Raw genomic sequence first — 20,946 nt, forward strand, 5'->3', positions numbered from 1 at the left:
AAAGGCTGAGCAGGCTCCCCCTGGGTCCCCAAAAACGCGGGGTCCTGGCCAGGTCCCTGTCAGCGGTGTCCTTCCCGGAGGCCAGCCCCTACGCTGGGAGATGCCCACGCCCCTGAGGGGTCCCAGGAAGGGGGCTCTGGGACCCGTCCCAGGGGAGCCTCGCCTGGGAGTCAGTGCCGACTGTGCCCAACAGGTGGGCGAAGAAGCTTCCAGACGGTTCTTCCAGCCGCTGCGGGCGCCCAGCTGCACGGCCTTCGAGGCCAGCCCGGACGGACACCCAGCGTGGCGGGGAGGCAGGCTTTCAGAGCCCATCCCACCCGCTTCCCCCCCTCCCCGCCCCCGATGCTGGGAGCACCATGAAATGCTCTTATTTCACAACAACACGAGTTTGGATTCTCAAAACGTGCCCGAGGATGAATTTAAGAAGTGAAATTTTAATAAAGTAAAATAGTTACCATAGCTTAAGAACTCGACTACCTAAGAAGAACTTGAATAAAAGAAGTGTAACCCTTTACACCAGAAACCACAAAGCCCCATGAAGGGAAATCGCAGGAGACCAGTGAGTGGAGGAATAGACCGTAGACACAGATTCAAGTGTTTACGTCAAGATGAGAATGTCCCCTGAGTTGGTCTATGGTTTCGGCAAATCCAGACCCGGGGTGGGCAGGGGAGGACCTGCCCCTCCAGACCCCAGAGCTGTGGGCATGTCTTGCGGAGCCGCATTGGTCAAGGCCATGGGAGAACGGAAAACAGAAAACAGATCGAGGAAGGAGAATGGACGGGGCAGAAGCAGATCAGCGTGGGGCTACGGGGCAGTGGGAGGTGAGCAGTCAGGAGAAAAATCCCTCCAACACCCTAAAGTAGTGCTGAGCGCACTGGGGAGCCTCACACACACAATAAAACCAGACCCCTTCCTGACCCCACGCACAGCAGTCAGGCCTGGGTGCGCTGAGGATTTCTACACGGAAGAGAAAGCAAGAAGGCCCTGCAAGACTTCAGCATGGACAGCGTTTTCTTAGACAGACAGGGCTCCGAGAGCCTCGGCCGGAGGGGGAGGCTGAGAACCGGGCTGTGCTGAGATGACGAAGCCCCGTGCATCGCGAGAGGGCGGGTCAGAGAGTCCAGAGCCGGGCCGAAGAGCGTGAGGGGGCGTTTGTTCCGTCCGTGGCAGACGGAGCACCCTGCTCCTCCAGGTCAGCGCGAAGAAGCACAGCCCGTCGCAAGGCGTGCGCTGTTGCCCACAGGGACTGCTGGGGCGGGGCCCCGGGCGCACAGGGGCCGCCGGGGGGCAGAGCCGGTACTGGGGGTGAAGGCCGGCTCTCGACGTGCCAAGGTTGCCATATCTACTGGCCATCCCTCGACGGGGCCACGGGGCGTGGGCAGCAGCGCTCCCAAGTTCAAGGGGAGGAGGAGGTCTGGGCGGGAGAGAGAAGTTTCGGGAGGAGCCGGCCTCGGGAGCCGGCGAACTGGAGGAGACCGGCGTGGGGCTGGCAGGGGGCCCAGGACGCCTGGTGAGGTGTGAATTCAGACGAGCGGTGACGCGCGGCAGGAGCCGCGTTCACGCCACCTGTACCTGCCGGCCGAGTGAATATTCGGCACCGTGCAGTGTTCGGGACGCAGTGACACGACCCAGTGACGAGTTGTGTATCGGATGCTCGAATGCAGCTGGAGTGCTGTGTGCCTATTTGCTGGACCCGACAGTGAGGGCTGCGTGGGGGGTGGGGGGTGGGGTGGGGGGAAGGGGTCTGAGGCCTGGGCCTGGCGGCAGCAGGGGGAAGGTGGGACCAGAGGAGGACCAGCAGGGGGGTGCCTGGGGCAGGGCAGAACAGAACAGGGGGCGTCCCGGGGCCTGGTGTGGAAGGGGTGTGTGTGCGGGGAGGAAGCGCACCGGTAAGAGTGAGGCGAGCGAGTGTGGTCGTGGGGAGGCTGCCGTGACCCCGACAGAGAGGTGGCCTCTGTGACCATGAGCCTCCTCGTGCGCTGTGGAGCGTGTCGCGGTGTCCACGAGGCAGCCGATGGCCCCCAGACCGAAGCGTCAGATGACTTTGACCTCCGTGCTGAGGGCAGCTCATCCTCCCACGAAGATGCCCCAGATGAGTGCAGTCCTGGGGGGGGGGTGTGGTTTGAAGCAAGTTGGTGGGGGGGGAACTCCCTCGCCAAGGCAGTCCTGAAAACGCAGGGTGGGGGTGGGTGGGCAGCCACAGGTGCCCATGGAAACAGGGGGGCTGGCTGCCTGACGAGGGGGCGGGAGCATGGGAGGGCCGCCTGGAACCCCAAAACCTCAATTCAGAGAACAGGGAGGAGGTGGAGGTTGCCCCTCCCCCCATTGCATGCTTGGCCCCGCCCCAAAGCTCAGGTGTCACACGCGTTTCTTTTCTTTCCCCTGGAAAATAAAAGCAGGCGTGTGCCCCTAGAATCCCTTAATTCTTTTCAAATGTAGTTGTTACCCTGAAGTCCCTTAATGCGAGAAAAAACAACATTCTTCCTTCACCTGAACCCAGCGAGGTGTGGGCCTTATTTCTCAGAGTGCCAACACAAAGCAAACCAACCAGCCCCAGCAAACATTCAGCGCCCGGCTCGCCCTTCACCACACTCAGGTGTGCAAACGACCCTGCAGCTGGGAGGACAGGGGACCGTCACAGAGCGCGCCGGCGCCCCAGAATGGACGTAAGGCTTCCCCTGACCTTGAGCGCCGCACAGGGCTGCCGCTCCGGAGGGCGCCCTGGCTCCCCTTTCAGACCCCGGGGGCCGTCTCGGCACCCCCTGCAAACACCCTCAGGGCCGGCGACACCTCAGCCAGGCTGGTGTGTCAGGAGAGGACCGGGACGCACGGCCGGGCACGGCTGCACATTGTTAGGGGTGTTGTTCTACTTGCCTTTTTATGCAGAGAGAAGAAAATCACTCTCACAACCCTGTGAGTAAGGATACACTCTAGCTGCCTGAATTTAAATCCATTCTGTTCTTACGCCTGGTTCCCTCTGAACAACTCAGTGGCGTGGGTTTGTAAAGTAATCTGCACGGATCTCAGTTAGTTACTAGAGAACTTCATCGATAAACGCTCTGTGTCTACTGTGCCTTTAGTCCGATAGGATCACCTGGTTAGCTACACTGTTCTTTTAGACAATCAAAACTACCTAATTGCGTTAAACTACGTGTTTGTGTACTGTCTGTGAAATTTCACTTAGCTTGGTGCGCGCTGCTCATGTAGCGAGTGGAAGCGGCTCCTCCTAACCCCCAGCAGTTTCGGAAGGAGGGCTCCTCACTTTGTGTCAGCTTCCCCGGAGTGAGGCGTGCGGCCTGTTCCGCACAGCCTGCCGACCCGGTCTGCTGCTTGTGCTGGAGCAGGGACCGCAGCCTGCGGTTCCCCGGCCGTCCTGTCCCTCGTGGAGCAGGTTAGGTGACAGCACCCTCCCTGGGCGCCACCCCCAGACCTTCTGACCCGGTAGGTCTGGGTGGGGCCTGGGAATACACCTTTCGACAAAGTTCCCGGGGGGCGCACAGGCTGCTGCTCGGGCACCCCCACCCGCCCCCGCCCCGGGGAGATTTCAGGACCGGGGCCAAAGCTTCTCCAGAAAACAGGTCTCCGGGTGAGCCGGGCGGGCCCCGAGGAGCGCCTGCCCCGCCCCGCGCCGCATTCTGGGGGTGAGAAGCCAGGACCCGGGGGAGTGAGCGTCAGAGTGGGCCCAGGACCACCGCCCGGGGGGCCGCGGCCAGTGCCCGAGAATTCCAGAGATGGGGGGTGTCCACCCCTGACCACCTGGTCCCCTCCCGTCCGTGCTGGGCGGGGGGGAGTACTAACTCCTGTTCGTTCCTCTCCGAGTCACCGTATGTTCTGATCATACGTTTCGCCTGTGCAAGTTCTTTCCTCCTCCTGACGGACTGGAGACGGGGGAACCCCAGGGCTGACGTGAACGGGGAGAACCTCACGCTCCGGCTGTGACTTCCAATCTGAACCTTTGAACCCACTCCTGTGCACTGGAAGGGCCGTGCGCCCGGGGGATGCCCCGGCTGAGCCCTGACGAGGTCGCACCCGCCGGCTGCGTGGGTTCCGGCCCGCGTGGCTCTGCCCCTCCGACCGGGGCAAGGGACTCCGCTCCGCTCGCCACCGCCACCGAGGAAGGCGCGGGCTGCTCCCGGCCCTCGCAGGAGCTCTGCTTCTCTCGCTGCGGAAGGAAGACGTGGGTGCGGATCACTGGAACAGTTTCTTGGGACTCGAACACTCTGAGAGATTACAGAAACACCACAGGCCTCTGACGGATGCTCGTGAGACGCCACAAACGGAAGCAGAAGCACTTGTGTTGTCTGGGGGGGAACCGAGGAGGGGTCACCGGGTGTGTTTCAGGACGCGGAGCAGGGGACTGCACAGCTGTGACACTGTCCCCTCTGCCCACAGGATGTCTCCAGTGCCAGGTGCCCACAGAAAGACGGGGGTTCAGCGTCCCACACCAGTCACGCGGGGAGAGCCAGTCTCTGAACGAAAAGGGACCACACACGTGAAGCCGGGGCCGGCAGGATCGGTGAGCAATGGGAAGAGTCCTGGGGGGCCGGGTGTGAGTGGGCGGCGGCGGGTAAACGGGGGGCGGGGGGCGCTCCCTCGGTCAGGACACGCCCCCGCTGGCGGGCGCTGCCGGCTGTCCCCTGGGGCTGTGACGCTGTTCCTGTCTAACCTCGAGGGCACGCGGTGAAACAGGACAAAGCAAACCGTCGCTGGCTACGAGCAGAGAGATGGCGGAGCGACCTTTGACACCCTCTGTCCCACCTCTGAGCCCACTGCGGCGTCAGAGCGGCTGGGAGACGGCTGTCTGAAACCACCTGCAGAGTACGGGTGTTGGGGCGCCGCCGACCGTCTCAGGAAGGAAGGCGCCCAGGACGTCATAAACAAACACCCCGTTTCTGTCGGCTGGGATGGCCCTGCTCCTGCAGGAAGGCTGGAATCAGCTGTGGCAGCCGGCTGGAAATGCCGCAGGCGCTCCCATACACACACGCTCCCCCGACTGCGGGGCTGGCGGAGCCTGGGGAGGCCCCCCCCCACCCCCCCATGCTCCCCCTGACGGCGTGAGGGCAGGGACAGCCGGTCCCCGAGCGCCCTGGGCGCCCAGAAGCTCCCCTGGCATTCACTCCCAGTCTCTGGGCTTCCCGTCTTTAGGTAACAAAAACGGTTTTCACACTCCAATGACTGGATGGAAACACTGGCACAACAGAGCACAGACTCCCTGCCCTCTTAACCAGAACATTCAGAACATCGTCTAACTTTTCCTTGTTGACTCACCGTGACTCAGCCCTGTGGATCAGAACCATACAATCTGAGTACGACAGGGGACCGTAGAGATCAGCTAGCCCTATTTTCCTTTTTGGGGTGCACACACGCGGAGGTGTGGCTGACCTCGGAGTGAGGTGTGAGGTGGTGGGGAGCCTGCTGCACCTCGCTGGAAGGAAGGGGCCGGCCCGGAGGCCCCGGCTTCAGTTCCTGGTCCTCGGCTGTGAGCGCCACGCCCGGGAGCCCAGGCCTGGGCCCTTCCATCTGTCCTCGGTCCCTGTGCCCAGTCCCCGCTGCGGCCCGCAGCACCCAGCACCCGCTCCCCCGAGTTAGCTGCTCCGCCGGGGAGCAGGAGCGGTCAGCGTGTTCACTCACCGTGTTTTTGTTGCCGGCCCAGGGTGTGCGTGGCCAGCTGGCCACCCCCCGTCTGAGAGGGGAGGGTCGAAGGAAGTAATTCACCCCCCCCCCACACCATTCCCCCTTCCATTACCCCCCCCCCTTACCCTCTTCCTCCTGCCCCTCCCTCTTCCATTCCAGTAATCATCATACTGTCGTCGGTGAGTTCTCTCATTCGCTTAGTCCCTTCACCTTTTGCAATCCTCTTTGAAATGACCTAATAGCCTACCCTTTGGGGAAAACCGCTGTTGCTTTTAAATGCTGAAAAATCTCCAAGTCGTGAAAAGGCATTTAATGGCCTCAGGGAGGCCAGCTCCTCTGTAATAAACGAAACGGAGAGAAAAGAACTGTGCTCCCACCATGGAACACGATCCCGGACACCGGAGCCCCCCCGCCCACGAGGATCGGACCGCGCCTCCGCACTGGTGTGCGCACCCCGGGGGCGTCAGCACCCGGGACAGGGCTCCCCCTGGAAGGAGAGGCGGGCGGACCCTGAGGGGGGCCAGGGCTCCTGCTGCTCACGGCCGGGCTCTCTCCCCAGACGGGCCACTGCCCCGCTCACTCTCCTTGAGCCCAGGACCCCGTTGCGACACCGGGGACATGCCGTCCACCCTCCGCACAGGAACACGGAGCTGTTCGCCGGGAGCCGCGACTCTCCAGTCCGGCAGCACGGGACAGAGCCGGGTTTGCCCGCACTGGGGAGCAGGGGGGCCCCCCCTCTCTGCGGCGCCAGCAGGGCGGCGATGGAGACAGAAGAGGCTGCCCCACCTCCCCCCACACCGCCTGCTCCGCGACCTGGACGGGAACCCGGGGAATGGCCAGACTAACCTGAATGGCCTCCCAGCGCTTCAAAACCACAGGACGCTCTTCCACGGGCCCAGAATTATCGCCGCCAGGCCTCTCACCAGTGACTCTCTCTTTCACAGAGTTGCAGTGCAGGATGGCCCGGAGGGCCGGCCCGAGGTCGGCAAGTCCAGTGGGAGCCCTAATGGCGCTGGCGGCAAGGACGGGGACGGGAGGGGGCAGCTGCGAGAGGTGCCACAGAAGCTGAGATGGGAGCGTGAGCAGCCGTCAGGGAGACGGGAAGGGGTCCGAAGGAACCGGGAAGCGGCACCATGGCGCGGCCGCCAACGGAAAGGCAGGAGCAAGGGGAGACCCCTTGGGGCAGGCGGGCGGGCTGAGCCCGGACTCCGTGTTGGGTGCGGATGGGGCACCTGGCCCGGGTGGAGCCGCGGGGCGGAGACCCCTGGCTGCAGTACCCATGACGTCCCACAGGGGGCGGTCTGGGGGGGGTGGCCGGGGCCTGCTGGCGGAGGTGACCCGTAGAAGCTCGGAGAACTACACAGTTGGGGCCCAGGGGAAATCTGGGATTCAGCTCCGATGGGGAGGGAGCTTGTTCCCGGTGCTCGGGGGGAACAGCCCGAGGTCCCCGTACTGGATGGGGATGGGCCGGCGGCGGGCAGGGAGCCTCCGACCCTGCGGGGGTTTCGTCTGGGGCCACTGTTGGTGTCTCTGTTTCCCCACCTTCCCGAGACCGTTACTCCTTGGTGGTGGTGGGGGACTTGCCAGTGGCTGTGTCACCTCCCACGGTCCTTGGAAAGTAGCGGCAGGCTGGACTGGGCGGCCCTTGGCCCTGACGGGGATGGCCTGACTCTCACCCTCTCCTGGTGGCGTGGGGGTGGCCCCTCAGTGCCCCAGCCGGGTCCAGGCCGGCCTGGCCATGAGGTCGCCAGAGCTGAATCTGAGCCCAGTGCCCCGCCCCCACCACCCACCCCATCTGCCGGCTCCTGCCCCTACTCCTCTCTTGCCCTTCCCCGTGTCAGCTTCATTCTCGAAGAAGCTCCATTGCCCTCGGCCTCCCGGGAGCGCTGGGCCCCCACCGCTGCCTGGAGAGGCCCTGCAGGCCCCCCCTTTCCATGGCCTCTGACCCCAGGTGGAGCAGGGTGCTGGCTCCGCCTTCTCTCTGATTTGTGGTCACGAGCATCCTCTCTGCACTGCTCGTCGCTAAGCACCCGCTCAGGTGTCACTAGGTGCCGGGCAGTCAGTGGCCTGCGGCCCCTGCCGTGTGCAGGCCGTGGCCCCGCCTCAGACCTGGCTGTGACCTTGCGTCGGTCGCCACTCTCTTCTTGGAGGAGCCGAGTCTATGACAAGGGCGTCTCTCCGGGTGTCAGGGTGGGGGGCCTCTGTGACACCCCGCAGAGTTTGGTCTCCTGAGGGCACCCGCTGGGGTCTCAGGGAACCTGGCCGGGACCCCTGGGCGGAGGCCGGGGCTCAGCCCGACCTGGTGCGTCCGCCGCGGGGCGTCCTCCTTTGTGGCAGGGATTGCGCGTGTGGCCGTCCCGGCCTTTCCACCAGAGACCCCGGCCTCGGTCGACGTTAGTGTCCACGCTCGACTTTGAGTGACTTCTGACCTTGTGCCTGCAACCCGATCCTCCCCTCCCTTCCTTTACGTCAGGAAAAAAAAATCGATCTCTGGACAGTGACTTCCTCGAGGTCAGAGATAAGTTTTCCTCCAACTTTGTGATGTGAAGCAATTTAAAACTATAGGAAGGGCAAAAAAAAAAAAAACAAACAAATACAATGAACACCCTTACTCTCTTCATCTGCATTGACCGATTGCTACTAATTTGCAAAGTTTGCTCTCTCTTCATATGGACACATAGATGCCCAGTAATGTATTTATAATAATGTCTGTATACTATATACATATGTATCATCTTATATTTAGACAGACACATACTTTTGCCAAAGTATTTGATAGTTGTACATACCACAACACTCTACCACTTTATATATACACACACACACACAAACATATATGTGTGTGTGTGTGTATAATCTTCAGAACACGGCTTCCTCCTGCACAGTTACAGTGTAATTACGATCTTTAACAATCTAACCCTGCCTCGGTATTATGGCTGAACGCACTGTTGCTCTGGCCTCTTCTGCAGAGTTGATGTGATTTCACCCGGAGCCCACTCTCGAAGCCCTCCCGGCTTGGCTGGCTCCACGTGGGGTCCAGCCCCCGCTGACACATCAGAAAGGAGCCCCCGAGCAAACGTCAGCGGGATGAGGGAAGGGGCCGGTGCACGGCCGCAGCTGCCTGTGTGCTGTGTCTGCAGACGTGAAGAGGCAGCGACCGTGCGCTGCTCCTGGACGCCACGGGGCGCCTGCCAGGGCCCGCGAGCTCTCTCCCCCTTGGTTCTGGCGGACACCGCACACCCGGCAGGATGTGTCTTTCGCGGCTGTGGCTTTTTGTCATCAGAGGGGTGATATTTAAATGACTGGTGGTGGCGGGGAGAGTCGGGGACTTGGCAACCCCACGGAAAGTGAAACGGGTCAGGTGTACCGTTCGTCAGACCTCCTGTGTCTCCCGGGCTACAGAACCAGGGCCCTGAAAGGGGGGGCGGGAGGAGGGTGGCGCTCCCCTCCCCGAGGTAGCGTTCGCTCCCAACAACAAAGAAGGGGCGCGGCTTGTGCTGTGATGGCATTTGCTCTGTCAGCGGTGACTGGTGACCTGTCACAAAGAGGCTTTTGTGGACACGGACACAGGGGCGCTCGGGTCAGTGAGGCGGACGCCCCTCCCGCCCTCATATCGGAGAGGAAGGCTCTCCTTCCCTCTTTGGTACCACACAGCCACAGCGGGAAAGTTCTATGTAGAGAACCACCTTCAGTGGGAGGCCGCCAGGCGGGGGCAGGGCTGGGCACACAGCACCGGGTCCCCAGAGTGTCTCACACCCATGGCTGTGGTGTCACCCCCTCCCCCAGCCCCGCTGTAGCAGGGCATCCAGATGTGAGGGCACCAAAGAAAATGTCTCATCATCACGACTGCCTCTGATGGTACAGAGAGCCGGGTTTCAGTCTCTCTGCGCCCTGGCAGCCTCTGTTCCTCTTTCTCCCCAACGTCCCCTGCAAGTCCTTTCACGACCATGTGCGCCCCAAGTTCGGGCGTCGGCGTCTCAGCAGCAGGTTATTGTTGAGTGAGTCCTGTGGGCGCAGTGAGACAGGTGTCCCCAAGTGCTCCACGAAACCTGAGAGTTCAGGTCTGAGGGTGCCGCACGGCAGAGACTTTCACCCCTTTGTCGGAAAGACCGAAACTCGGCTCCCGAGGTCGGAGGGTGTGCTTGGGAATCCTCTCCCAGATGCCGGGACGCCTCTGACCTGGCCCTCGGGTCCCCGTTGCCTTCGCCCGCCATCCGGCACTGCCCGCGTGACCCGCCTCGCCGGCCCACATCTGGGCCCCTCTCTCCGGGTCAGCGCGCGGCTGCCCGGCCTCCCCGTGGTCTGTTCTGGGAGCAAGCTGGACCCTGGCAGTGACAGCCACCCATTGTCCGGGCGGCAGCTGCTCTCTGTCCCTGAAAGACCTGTGCCAGAGCGTCCCCGACGGGTTGGGGCCGCTGCTCCCCGGGTCAGGGGACAGTGGCCTGGCGGCCGGAGGCAGAGGGCGCCTGGGTTCAACTGTGCATTTCCTTGTCCCCACGACCTTTCCGACCACGTCCTGCAGTCTAAACCCACAGCATCTTCTCGTGCACAGAGAGCCGACCTCTCCCAGAGGAGCGGAGGGCCGGGCCTGAAAGCCCAAAGGTTCCCTCTCGGCCAACAAGTGAGTGATTTCACGTAGGATGTGGAAGACGGTGAAAACGAGGTCTCGGTCACCATTGTTCAGGCGGCAGGTCCCCTTAACCTGGTGGAGTGAGGGCCACGTTTCGGCTATTTTATAAGCCATAGTAGCCTATCTTTTATTTTTAAAATCCAGCGATAGATTTCTTCAAGGGAGGGGCCAAAATCACTAGGTAAGACTGTCCCAAAGTTGGACAGAGAAAATGGCACCTGGCACCGTCCCAGCTGCGGGACGAGAGAGAGGCCGAGTTCCCCCCCACTGTGAGGGGACCTCGCCGGGCTCCCGTGAGCGCCGGGCAGGGGACCGCGGGCCCAAGCGGCCTGCGGCGTCTTTCTGCGCAGCCTTCAGGCGCACGCGCCCAAGGCCGCCGCACGTGCGTGTCCGGGTCCCCGCGGGAAGTGCAGACACTCGGGTCTGACGCATTTCTTAAAGATGGGAGTTGAAGCCCATCGCCTGCACCCGACGAACCGGGGGAGGAGATAACCCTGCAGCTTAAACTCTCCCCCACGTGCAGGACACGCGCCTTTGGAGGCCACGCATGCTCACGGACCAGGTCTCGGCGTCCACAGCCCCGTCCCCACACGGGACGCTCTGCGTGGGGAGAGTGGTTCGCAGCCCAGAGCTCCGCCTCCCAGGAGGCGGCAGCGGGGCCACGTCCTCGCTGGGCGACCTCGAACCGCCGGTCTCACTAAGGGTCCTTGCCGTCCTTGGTCAGACGCAGGCCCCTCTCCCAGCGGCTGGAGGACCGGAGCCAGAGGGGAATGGGCGCGCCCGCCTCTCGGCCCGCGCCCGGCACCGCGGTGGTGACCCGTGGGCACCGTCACGTCGTGACTGCTAAGCGGGTGCTGCTCTCCTTGTTTTCTTAAAACTATATTTTGTTGATTGTGCTATTACAGTTGTCCCATTTTCCCTCCTTCACTCCCCTCTGCCCTGCACGCCCCCCTCCCAGCCACATTCCCCCCTTTAGTTCACGTCCGTGGGTCATAAGTTCTTTAGCTTCTCCATCTCCCGTACTATTCTTGCCCTCCCCCTGTCTATTTTCTACCTACCGTCTATGCTGCTTATTCCCTGTACCTTTTCCCCCTCTCTCCCCCTCCCACTCCCCTGTTGCTAACCCTCCAGGTGATCTCTGTTTTGAAGAAGAGATGCCCCCCCCACTCAAAGCACACTGAGATGGTTCCATGAACAAATTCACACGCCCTTTCAGGCCTGAAGACACGAGGGAGGGGCTCAGTGGCTGCGTCCTCAGGGGGACGCAGACACGCTCCCGCGTCCTGGGGCCTCTGGGTCGTGGGGGGCCGTGGGGCCGGCCCGCTGGTGAGGACGGGGACCAGGGCGGAGGGACGAGGCCTGAGACGCACGGCCGTTCGCTGTGCCATTCAGGGGACAGTGCGCTCGCGTGGCCACACGTTCCTTCAGGTCCCGCCCAGGAAACGCACGCAGGGGACACGAGTAAACACGCCCCCAGGGAGAGGAGTCTTCCCGCAGGGGGCGTTTCCTCTGTTTGCAGTCCAGGGACCTTCTCTGAACGCCGCGTCCCGGAAAGCCCCCCCCACCCCCGTGCCCTCTCCCCGGAGCGCCCCGCCGCCCCCCACAGCGAAGCCCGGGGGCTGCGCTCGCAGCGCAGAGCCAGCGTTCCAGGACCCCCCCCGCCCCGCGCCCCGCGTCTGCGAACGTCCTCTACCGGTTCACGCTGTGCTGGGGGTGAGGCCACCACTCACCCCGCTCCCGGGCAATCCTCCTGTCCACCTGGAACATTCCAGAATGCTTACCTTGGACCTCGGACTCCGCGGATCTGCGCATCTCGCCCTCGGCCCCCGGGCTGGTGCGCCCTGCACCCTCGGCGCCCACCGGGCGCTCGGCAGGCGGCGGTGGGTCGACGTCACGTGACCTAAGGGAACGAGGGGGGCGGGGCAGGGAGCGGAGAGCGGGAGGGCGGCGGGGTGGGGGGGAGGGGAGGGGCGAGGAGCCCGCGTGGGCCACGGGCTGGCTGTTGGAACAGCTGTGGTGTCGGGGAAAACACGGGGAAAACACAAAGCGTCCTGCGTGTGGAGGGCGGCCGTGCTCTTCCCGGGTGCCGGGGGCGGGGGGAGAGGGGGGGGAACAGCTCAGACACGCGACTCGCAGACGCGAGACGAGGGGGGCGTGCACACACCTGCAGGAGCCCGGGCGGCAAAGGTGGCGCTGTCCCCCGGAAACTGGGGGGTGGGGGGACAGCCCAGGCACCGCTGGTGACACCCGCTCCAGAGAGTCCCCACGCAGAGAACACGGCAAAAAGCGACGTTTCGTGACTGCTACCTTAAAATTCCTTGAAAACGATGGCTACTTCGGAGACCACTACCTTTCTTAATAAATCCGGTATCACCCACTTTTCCTCCAGTGCTAAAACAGTGTCTGCTTTTCTGGCTGACCCCCGGCAGGTGCAGTTGCTTTGTGTTTTGGACGCTGCGTTGTATAAAAATTACACCCGAGGATGACCGTCTTGGGGGCCGGGCGTCAGGACCGGTGGACGGGTGGCTCATCCCCGCCCCTGACCCGAGCTCGCCCCGTCTGGCGGGGCCACGCAGTGTCTGAGAGTGGGGTGCGTGGACCTGCCGGCGTGGGCCGTTTCTGTCTTTGCTCCTCGTGTTTCTCAGCTGAGTGTCCAGGGCTGAGTCTGTGTCCGTGAAAAACACCAAGGGCGGGACCCCACCGGGTGACCATCTCCTGACTGCCCACCCAAAGGCCAGGGAGGCCGGGCTTAGACTCCGGTCCGAGAAGGGGCCCGTGGCCCCCTGAGACGCAGCGAGGTCTTCTCCCCACCTTTCCCGGGAACACTGACGCAGCTTTCCAGGAGGGGGACTGACGACAGAAAGTTAAATTCCGTAGGTATTTGCCAAGTATGCAAAAATCCGATGCACTTAAAAAAAAGGTTTTATTTTTAGAGAGAGGGGAAGGGTGGGGAGAAAGAGAGGGAGAGAAGCAGGGATGTGAGAGAGAAACATCGATCAGTTGCCTCTGGTACCCACCCCGACTGCGGGCCCTGACCTGGAGTTGAACGGCGACCCTTCGCTTTGTGGGACAGCGTCCAACTCACGGGGCCATGCGGGTCAGGCTGGCAGCGTGACGACCAACGGAACCTGCCATCCAGGCGGCGTCGGGAAAACCACGCAGGGAAAAGGTCGTGTGGGTGAAGTCTGTGCGTGCAGCGTCATTTTGCTCCCGGAACGTGATTTGTCGTGGAAACATGGAAGCCCCGGACAGCAGAGTTTCGATCCCACGAGTCACACCCTCGGTCCTTTCTCCCGTGCAGGGGACCTGAGCCACTGCTGGAAGCGTCCCCGGTGAGCGGCGGCGAGATGGGGTGAGAAACCATCCAGTGGCTGGGGACGCTGGAACCCGGGCCTGGTTTCTCTGCTTCTGAGAAGTGGAGCTTGTGCTTTCGGTGGGTGGCAGCTGCCCGAGGGACCAGGGAGGCCCCGTGGCTGTCCCAGCGCCCCCCCGCCGCCCCCAGAGGCCGAGCATGGAGCCCCGGACTCCCCCGACTTGCCTCACGGAACGCCCGCCTGGGCGCCGAGGGCGGCTGTCCAGCAGCTCAGAATTCACTCCCAGAATACCCCGGGAGCTCCTCCAGAAATGGTCACCCCATCACACGTCTTCCCACAGGAATTGCGCTGAGCGACCAGGTGGCTTCCGCCAGGTGAGAAGACAGTTTGCGCGCATGACCTCGGGGGAAAAACTCTCCCAGTGCAGACACACCGGGACCGAGAGGGAGGCGTGCCGAGGAGGTGACGGCGTGGGAACGTACCCGGGATCCCAGCGGGTGCCTCTGACGGCGAGAAACCGCAAGCCACCGCAGAGAGGGTAAGACGACACCCTTGGGGACGTGGTTCTCGGTGCCGGGCACTGTGGATGGACGGCTCTGAAAAACCAGGGGAGATGCACATGTCTCCCCCTCCCCCGGCCCTCCCCCAACCCCCTAATATTTTTTCCCCCACGTGCCACACACACACTGCCCCTGGGGGCTACCTGTCCACTGCTTCTCGGTTCTTCCCCCGAGTGGACCTGACGGGAACCCGTGCTCAGCCCCCGGCCTCAGGCATCCTGACGGACGTGGAGCGCTGTCTCAGAACGCAGGGGCTCCCAAGTCCCGCGGGGTGGTCCCGAGGGAGGGTCAGGGCCTCCTCTGCTCTTCTGAGTGGGACCAGCTTCTTTGGGGGCATCAAGACGTCGGCCTCCTGCTTGGTTTGGCTTAAGGGGGGTCAGGGCTTAAGTGTCCCGAGGGCTGGCTGGCGGCAGAGGCAAGAGCTCCGGGGCGGCCCGGGAGCCACCACAGTCAGCCAGACGCCCGGACCTGCCGCCCGGACACTCGCGGGGTCCTCGGGCAGCGGGGGAGCTCGGCCCTGCTTGCCCAAGGCTGCCTCAGTCACCAAACCCTTTTTTAAAGTAAATTTTAAGTGGCTTTATTTAATGTACCTAATAATTTACTTTGAAAAGAGAGCAGTGTATCTCCTGCGTCTCATGAAAAAGCGTCGCCGCCCTTGGCGTCGCATGGAGTGGATTTCTGTTCACCTCCTTCCCACGCACCCCATCCGCTGCAGCGGCATCGCCGCAGCGTCCTGACGCGGGCCAGGGGCACGCTGGGAAAGCGGCCTTTGGAAGGAGGAATCAGGGTCACACAAACCTCAGCTGTCCTACCGGCAAGACAGAGTGGCTACTGACATTGGCGTGTTAATCGTCTGTTTCCTTAGGTGTCTGCCCACGGGCCAGAACGCGCCTGGGTCCTGGGGGAGCAGGGGGCGGGCCACCCACCGCGGCTGAGCGGGGGGTCCTCAGGGGAAACTCGGGAAGGTCCCCGTTCTGCTGGGGCGGGGGGCAGAACCGTGCCGCCCCAGGGATCTGGTCCAGCTCCTTCTCCCCGCCCCCTGCCAGACGCATGTGGCAAAACTCCTTTGAAAGAAGCACCAGGGAGGCTTGACTTTGTTTCGTTATCACTTTAGTAAAGCTCAGGATCAAAATTATTGATCAGAAAATCTTCACTCCTCGGCGACAGGCGATATGCGCATCCTTAACCGTCATGGGGAATGTAAGAAAAAATTGTTTTTCGTTATGAAGTGATTTTTCACACGGCCAAAAAAACATGGGAAGTAGAAACAAGTAGAAAATGCATATATAATTTTATCACTACGGCAAACTGCGTTTTTGTGCATGTTCTTTAATCAATTTTTCTTAGAATTGATTTTTAAAATAATTGCAATCCCAGGACCTATACAGTTTTGGCAAACTTTTCACTTACGTTGTACATATCTGTTCGTGTTGCAGAATGGTTCTCACTGTGCGATACTCCTTTTCATGATTACTTAAACTGTAGGAAAAGGTCTTAAATATCCGTGGTTGGGCAGTTTATCCACGATGGGCACCCGAGGATGGGCTCGATGTTGTTTTAAAACAGGGCTTTTTTTTAAACGCCGACCTTGATTCCCTCCCTGGTATTATCGGAGGTGGCCGTGCAGGGGCACCCGTGGGAGTGGGACACGGCCCCACCCACACACGAGGTCCGTTTTCCCCACGTCGCTGCTGCTTTGCGAACAGACACCCGAGTCTGTGCTTGCTCACTCCCATTCACAACGTTGGCCCTTCAGTTCACACCCTGGAGCTCGTCTGCGCAGCAGCTGGGCCTTGTCCCTTTAAGCCTTTCAAACGCAGATGGCACCTGGCTGGAAGAGGAAACCTGCGGGACTGTGCAGCCGGGAATCCAGCCCACCTGCTCCCACCACGGGCCAGGCCCCTGCCCGCACCACCCGACCACTGACTGTCCGAGCGCACACTCACACACTTACACACACACCCCTGGCGTCCGCAGTGAGTTTGCATTAGCTTTGCGTTTTTTTGTGAGTTTGTTTGGTGGTCTCCACGGGCCTGTTCACATACTAATGAATAACCGTGGCTCTCACTGAGCGGTTCCCACGCACGAGGCACTCAAGTGCTTCATGTGGGTCAGTTCATCCGGTCCTCGTGACATCCCCAGGAGCCGGAGGTGTGTCATGCCCGAGGTCACGCACCCCTTCTGCCGCCTCTCCGCTCTGCCGGTGTCAGACCCGCGGGCCCTGGGAACTCGGCGTTTCCCGAGAGCGGTTCCTGCGGAGTGTGGCCGCGAGGGGCCCCGGGGCCTGCTGTCTGCCCTCCAGAGGGGGTGGGTCCCAGGTCACCCCTGCGCGGGCGCCGTGGGAGGAGCAGGCGCGGCCACCCAAGGAGAGGCAGTGCCACGCGGAGAGCAGCTCCGAGTCGCTGACCTTGTCCGAAGTGGCGTCCCAGCGACGTCCTGAGGGTCTGTGCACCGCCGTCTTCTGATGAGACACTTACTGGAAAAGTTGGCTGATAGGGCAGGGAAACAGCTTTGATTTTTAAAGAATGGTTTGCTCACTAGAGCGCTTTCCCATGTGGAAAGCACTTGAGAAACTACGTTATTTTATTTACTTTTAAATTTTTATTTACTTATTTTTAGAGAGAGGGGAAGGGAGGGAGAAAGAGCGAGAGGGAAACATCCATGTGTGGTTGCCTCTTGTGCGCCCCCTACTGGGGACCTGGCCCGCAACCCAGGCCTGTGCCCTGACTGGGAATCGAACTGGCGACCTTTTGGTCTGCAGGCCGATGCTCAATCCACTGAGCCGCCCCAGTGAGGGCTGAAAACTACATTATTGTAAAAAGAAAAACAACCAGGGTTCTTCTGGAGCTCAGAGTAGAGATGAAAGGGGCGTTCACCTCGTCAGGGCGCCCTCTTGGGGCCCAAGGGGGACTTTCGGGCCTCCCTCCCACACCCCCAGTGCTTATGAAAAAGATACCTTCAAAGACAGACTCGAAAGGTTTCTTGATGCTTTTATTGACAATTCGAATACAACCTTAAGCCTAGCTGTCAGGTATTTCTTTACGCATTTCAGAGAAAAATAGAGATTCTTCAGCAAAGCCTTTATTTTTATTCTTTGGCAATGCTCACCGTTTGAGATGCCATTCACACCCAGGCAAGTTCATTTATAGTAGTTTGTGACTCACACTCACTTATAGTGGCTGTTCTCCCTTTAATGAGTTTCAAGAATCAGTATTCTATGCTAAAACAAACAAATAAAAACCCAAAAGAAAGCACCGCCAGGAAAGGAGCAGAGGCCTGGGGGTGTCGACCACACTGGAGCTCCGCCGCGGCACGCCTGCCCCACCCTGCCTGCCCCACCCTGCCTGTCCGCGCCGAGGCAGCAGCGGCAGCACCGTGGAATCCCGGGCCACGGGGGCCGTAAAATCCTGGGTCCCTCGGGGCAAGGAGCTGCCGCTTACTGGGATTGTCGGGAGTGCATGTCAGGCCGGAGTGGGTGCGGACTGAGCATGGACACCACCTCTCCTGCCGTGGGAGAGAGGGGGCAACCTCAGGGCATGTCCCCGGGACACCAGCTGCTGGGACCTCCCCCTGTCCCCCACTCCCAAACCTCGGCTCTCCATGATCTCTGTCCGGCCTGCGGGCTTCCTGACCGAGGCTGGCAGCCCGGGGGTGGGGGCTCCTCCCCGTCCCGCTCCTGTCCCAGGGTGGGGGAAGAAGGGCAGGTGTCCCGGGGACATGCCCTGAGGTCGCCCCCTCTCTCCCACGGCAGGGTCTCTGGTGCCACTTCCACGGAGAGGAGACCTGCTGCTGGTTTTCTCAGGCCCAGGCCCCTGAATGCAAAGGGATCCCATGTGCGAGTGGACTTACATGCACCCAGTGACGTCACCACCCACCGGAGAAGGCAGTGGTCACACGCGGTCACACGTGCGGCCTGTGCTGCAGAAAGCGGGGTCGGCCGTATTTCATATAAACGCGTCTTTTTGGTGTGCTGCGAGTGCCTCAAAAAAAGGAAGAAAAACAAGAAAAGCAGGAAAAGAAACCGTGATCAACACTCCGCTCCGGTCCATGCTAACACAAGGAAATGTCCTGGTGGGGTCCCCTGCCTCGGGGAGAAGGGTGTTCCTGGGAGTGGCCCTGAGCTCTGCGGGTCGGGGGCACGTGTGGGTTTGCGCAGAGAGAGCAGGCACTCTCGGGGCGGACGGGTGGGCGCAGCTCGTGTCGGTGGTCCCGGAGGCGCGCCTTCCTGGAGGGTCTGTTCTAACCGCCTGCACTCTGGTTAGCCCTGAGAATCACGACGAGACCACCGCCAAAACGTCTCCTTCCCAGGAGCCTTGTCCATTAAATTTACAGTGAGGCCACGTGTAATGTTAGCTTATTCTCTGAGCTGCAGAATGAACGTTTCCAACCAAATTACAGATTTGGTTATATTTTCAGAGAAACAATGTCTAAAGTTGCAAATAAGTCGAATGAAAGTACATTCTGTTTTGATTTCTTCCCGGCAATGGCCACACTCAACATTCAGATGAACTCCCATGACTTCCCACTTCGTGGGCAAGCTGATCTATGCAGGGCGGCTGGTCCATCGATGGGGTACGTAGAGGCAGCATTCCTGGGGACAGACACAGCACTGTGACTGTTGCTGGTGATTCCCTGGGAGACGATGCCCCGTGAAACTGCGGACCGGAGCACCGGCCGCGGAGCGGCGGAGAGGATTCTGGGAGTCCGCTGCCGCCGACCGTGGAGAATCACCCACCGAAACAGACCTGCAGGACGGCTTCCCGGGGCCGCCCCGATGGCTGCTTCCCGGCGTGGGCTGGAGGCCAGATGCAGGAAATTAAACCTGAGAAACCTCTCGCGGTGCTTGTGCAGCTTGCCTTGAGTGCACTCAGGGGCGACAGTCCCTCCGAGAGACGGGTGGCGCTTCCCCTGTGCTCTGGTGCGCGTGCTGCTGGGGCCCGAGACAGCTTCCTGCCGGCCTCACAGTCAGTGCCCACAGGGTGGTTTCCACGGGGACGCTGAAGGGGGGCCAGGCCGCTCCCGGGCTGCTTCTGTGATTGCGGAAAGAACTGGGTGCCTGTGGGCACACGTGTGTGTGCACACACGTGTGCTCACACGCTCCTGTGCACGCGAGTATAATGTATATGCGTGCGTGCGCATGTGGGCACACACATGTGCATGTGTGGGCGTGTGCATGAGTGCATGTATTATGTGTGTGCACTTGTGCATGCACATGTGCATGAGCGTGGGGGGTACATGTGTGGTGTGTGCGTGCATGTGTAGATGTATGTGCATGTGTGTGTGGCGGTGTATCTGGTTGCATGAGCCCGTGTGTGCGCGTGTGCATGTGTGCAGAGAGGGAGAGTCGCCGATGCGGGCAGGCCGCGGTGCTCCGGGCCCGATGGCGGCGCGCCCCGCGGCAGCTACACGTCGAACCAGTGGTCGGCCATGCAGGTGCGGCTCCACTCGCAGCCGCAGTGCCAGCACCAGTCCAGCCGGCACTGGGGCTGCGGGCACTTCATGTGCATGCACCCTCCTGCGGGCAAAGGACACAGGCACAGCGTTGGCACACGCCCATCCCCACGCCCACGGTCCTCCCAGAAGTGGCTTTCTAGGGGCGCCACCCCGCACACCCCGGGGGGGGGCGGCATCTGGGCCGAGGGAGCAGATCGGGAAGCAGGAGGCTCTGAAGCCGCGGGGCTCGCGACAAAGCGCCGCGCCCGTCAAGGACGCAGGCCGAGTGCGCCTCTGAGCTCACTGACTCCTCCTGGGGGGCGAGGTTCCGAGACCAGTGTGTCCTGTCTCAGCGGCAGGACCCAGGCCTTCCTTAAGGATCTGCTCGGGTTTGAGCGTGTGAGTTTACAGTAACACACCTAACCACGCAATACAGAACACACGCCCACGGGAACACGCGCTCTGAGTGAGTTTTCTCGTGCCTTCACTGGTGCTTGGCTCAGCAAAACGTGTAAAACAGGACTCGAGACAGCAGTATGGGCAGCACTGAGCAGGGAGTAGGCTCCTTCGTGCCGCAGGAAGTTTCACTTAAGATGAGAAGGGAAGGAAGAAACTAACGACAGTGCCGCATGCTGCGCGTAGATGATCTCATTTACTCCTGGAAAGCACCTCGGGAGACAGGAGTGGAACTTGGTTGTAGACCTTTCTCAAGGTCAAGGGCAAGGGCAAGGGCCAAGCCCGAGATTTCTCCGGGATCTTCGGGACCTCAACGTCCCTGCTCTCCCACAGCAGGGCCTCCAGGACAGATGAGTGCCTTGTGTGGGGGCTTGTTTGGGGTCCTCACCACTCCCCCGTCTGGTCCTGCAGGGGCTCCCACGGCAGGCGTGCCGTGGGGTGATTGACAGGAGGGCGGGGTCTGAGCTCCCCATGGAGGAGGGGCTCTGTCCGTTCCCCAGGAGCTCCAGGCGGAGGCCGGCTCCCGCCCAACATCGGGGAGCCCCACCCCTCCCTGTGACCGGTGACCTCGTTAGGGCCTTTTCCCTGCCCGGTGTTCCACGTGACTGCTTCGGTGCTGCCTCAGTTTTCCTGCTACAAACTCGGCACAGGAACTTCCACTCCTTTAAAATACTTACAAATATGCGACTACAGGCATCTGTGTTAGAATAAGTGTTGGGATTACATAAGAGCCTTTAAAATTCCATACTTTTACCCTTCTTTTGGTCTGCGTGAAAGGCCATGGAAAAACTACCATCATGTGCAAAATAGAGGGAAAGACTCCCTTGGGGTGCCTTTCTCCCAATACTCCCCATTTTGGACTACACAGTTCCAGGACCGTGCAATTTTCAGCACGTGTGTAATGCTTGGGCACGCATG

The 20,946-nt window shown here is 61.3% G+C and overlaps 1 protein-coding gene across 3 annotated transcripts in view; it reads right to left on the reverse strand.

The window, feature by feature from the left end:
- Nucleotides 1-17,126: 17,126 nt before the first annotated feature.
- The window catches only part of PRKN (parkin RBR E3 ubiquitin protein ligase), an 831,387-nt gene continuing 827,567 nt past the window's right edge, over nucleotides 17,127-20,946 (reverse strand). For 2 of the 3 annotated variants that reach the window (XM_045844065.1, XM_045844064.1), the window contains exon 11: nucleotides 17,127-19,654. In XM_045844065.1, the coding sequence (XP_045700021.1) occupies nucleotides 19,105-19,654 (550 nt within the window). In that variant the 3' untranslated portion in view covers nucleotides 17,127-19,104. The remainder of the gene's footprint in view (nucleotides 19,655-20,946) is intronic. The other variant, XM_045844066.1, reaches the window with a different exon arrangement.

The sequence above is a fragment of the Phyllostomus hastatus genome, unplaced genomic scaffold (assembly GCF_019186645.2).
Source record: "Phyllostomus hastatus isolate PE091 unplaced genomic scaffold, TTU_PhHast_1.1 phas_contig_40, whole genome shotgun sequence".
Classification (NCBI taxonomy): Eukaryota; Metazoa; Chordata; class Mammalia; order Chiroptera; family Phyllostomidae; genus Phyllostomus; species Phyllostomus hastatus.